General features: G+C 33.2%; 1 protein-coding gene across 1 annotated transcript in view; it reads right to left on the reverse strand.

Moving 5' to 3' along the window:
* The window catches only part of LOC111697420 (uncharacterized), a 2787-nt gene extending 1510 nt beyond the window's left edge, over window positions 1-1277 (reverse strand). Inside the window, exons 1-2 of the mRNA XM_023467442.1 lie at window positions 1158-1277; window positions 642-727 (exon numbers count right to left, since the gene is read on the reverse strand). Coding sequence (XP_023323210.1) covers window positions 642-727; window positions 1158-1217 — 146 coding nt within the window. The 5' untranslated portion in view covers window positions 1218-1277. The remainder of the gene's footprint in view (window positions 1-641; window positions 728-1157) is intronic.

Here is a 1277-nt window from a genome sequence, read left to right on the forward strand (position 1 = left end):
CCCCCCCCCAACCCTAACAAAATAAAATATTGCCCCCCCCCCTAGAAAAAGTCCTAGTTGCGCCTCTGAATTACAAAGTATAAAAGTATACTACAGTCTAAATAGTGTTCCATATCATATTTCGCAAATGTTGGTATTGATCATGAAGATTTACCTTTTAGTCGTAATAAAAAAACCACAAGAAAAAAAACATGAACAAAGTTGTAAAAGGTTCTTATGATGAGAAAAAACGAACTAAATTCATTTTGATATGAAATTGAGTCTGTGTCACAAACTCAGATTTTGTAATCCCTTTATCTTTGGAACCCAATGTTGCAGACCTTAGATATTTAAAACTATGAATTCTGTTACATCAAATAATATAAGTTCGAAATATCAAAGGTTTAAATATCAGGTTGAAAAGATATAAAGATTAGAAAATTTTAGATAGTAGCAAAGACTCAATTCCTTTGCAAATATTTACTTTTTAAAGAATGTTTAAGGCAACTATTATTCCTTAAGATTTGTTTCTGTCATGAAAATGAAACTTTTCCATGCTTTAAAGCCGCAAAACTAGAAGAATTTTGAAAATAATTCGATCCTTTTGAATTTTCTGGTTAGTCCCATAAATGATAAACCCCAACTCTCTTTACAGATCTTACCCACTGAATGCCAATGCCTCTTCTGTTGTACTGCAGCCAGTACATAAATGCTCTCGGATAAATCTAGGATGAGGACAAACATCCGCCTGTACATAATATATTTCATTACACCTCGGTTTATACACATCCCCATGTACATAATATATTTCATAACACCTTGGTGTATACACATCCCCCTGTACTAATATATTTCAAAACACCTTGGTGTATACATATCCACATGTACAAAATATATTATATAGAACCTTGGTAAACACATCCACCTGTAGGCTGTACATAATATATTATAGAACCTTGGCGTATACAGTACACAGTTCTGGCGTATACAGTTCTGCTAGAAAAAGGTACATTGAGACTTATACAACTGTGAATTAGAAAGACGGCTATTTTACTCAAGTTATGATATCCAATAATCCATGGAACAGCAGAGCGTTTCAAGTTTAATCAAGGGATAAAATTAAATAATACCTCATATGCTTCCGGCTTTAATTATGGTTGGTTAAAAATTAGATCTACCTGGGTCTTGGCTAGAATTAGCAAAATGAAGAGGAGGCCAAACGTAAATTTAGAAGTCATGATTCCGAAACTGAAGGATTTTCTTGGAGCAATTCGCGGATTTCTTATTTTTAATCTGCA

Source organism: Eurytemora carolleeae, unplaced genomic scaffold (assembly GCF_000591075.1).
Source record: "Eurytemora carolleeae unplaced genomic scaffold, Eaff_2.0 scaffold197, whole genome shotgun sequence".
Taxonomy (NCBI): domain Eukaryota; kingdom Metazoa; phylum Arthropoda; class Copepoda; order Calanoida; family Temoridae; genus Eurytemora; species Eurytemora carolleeae.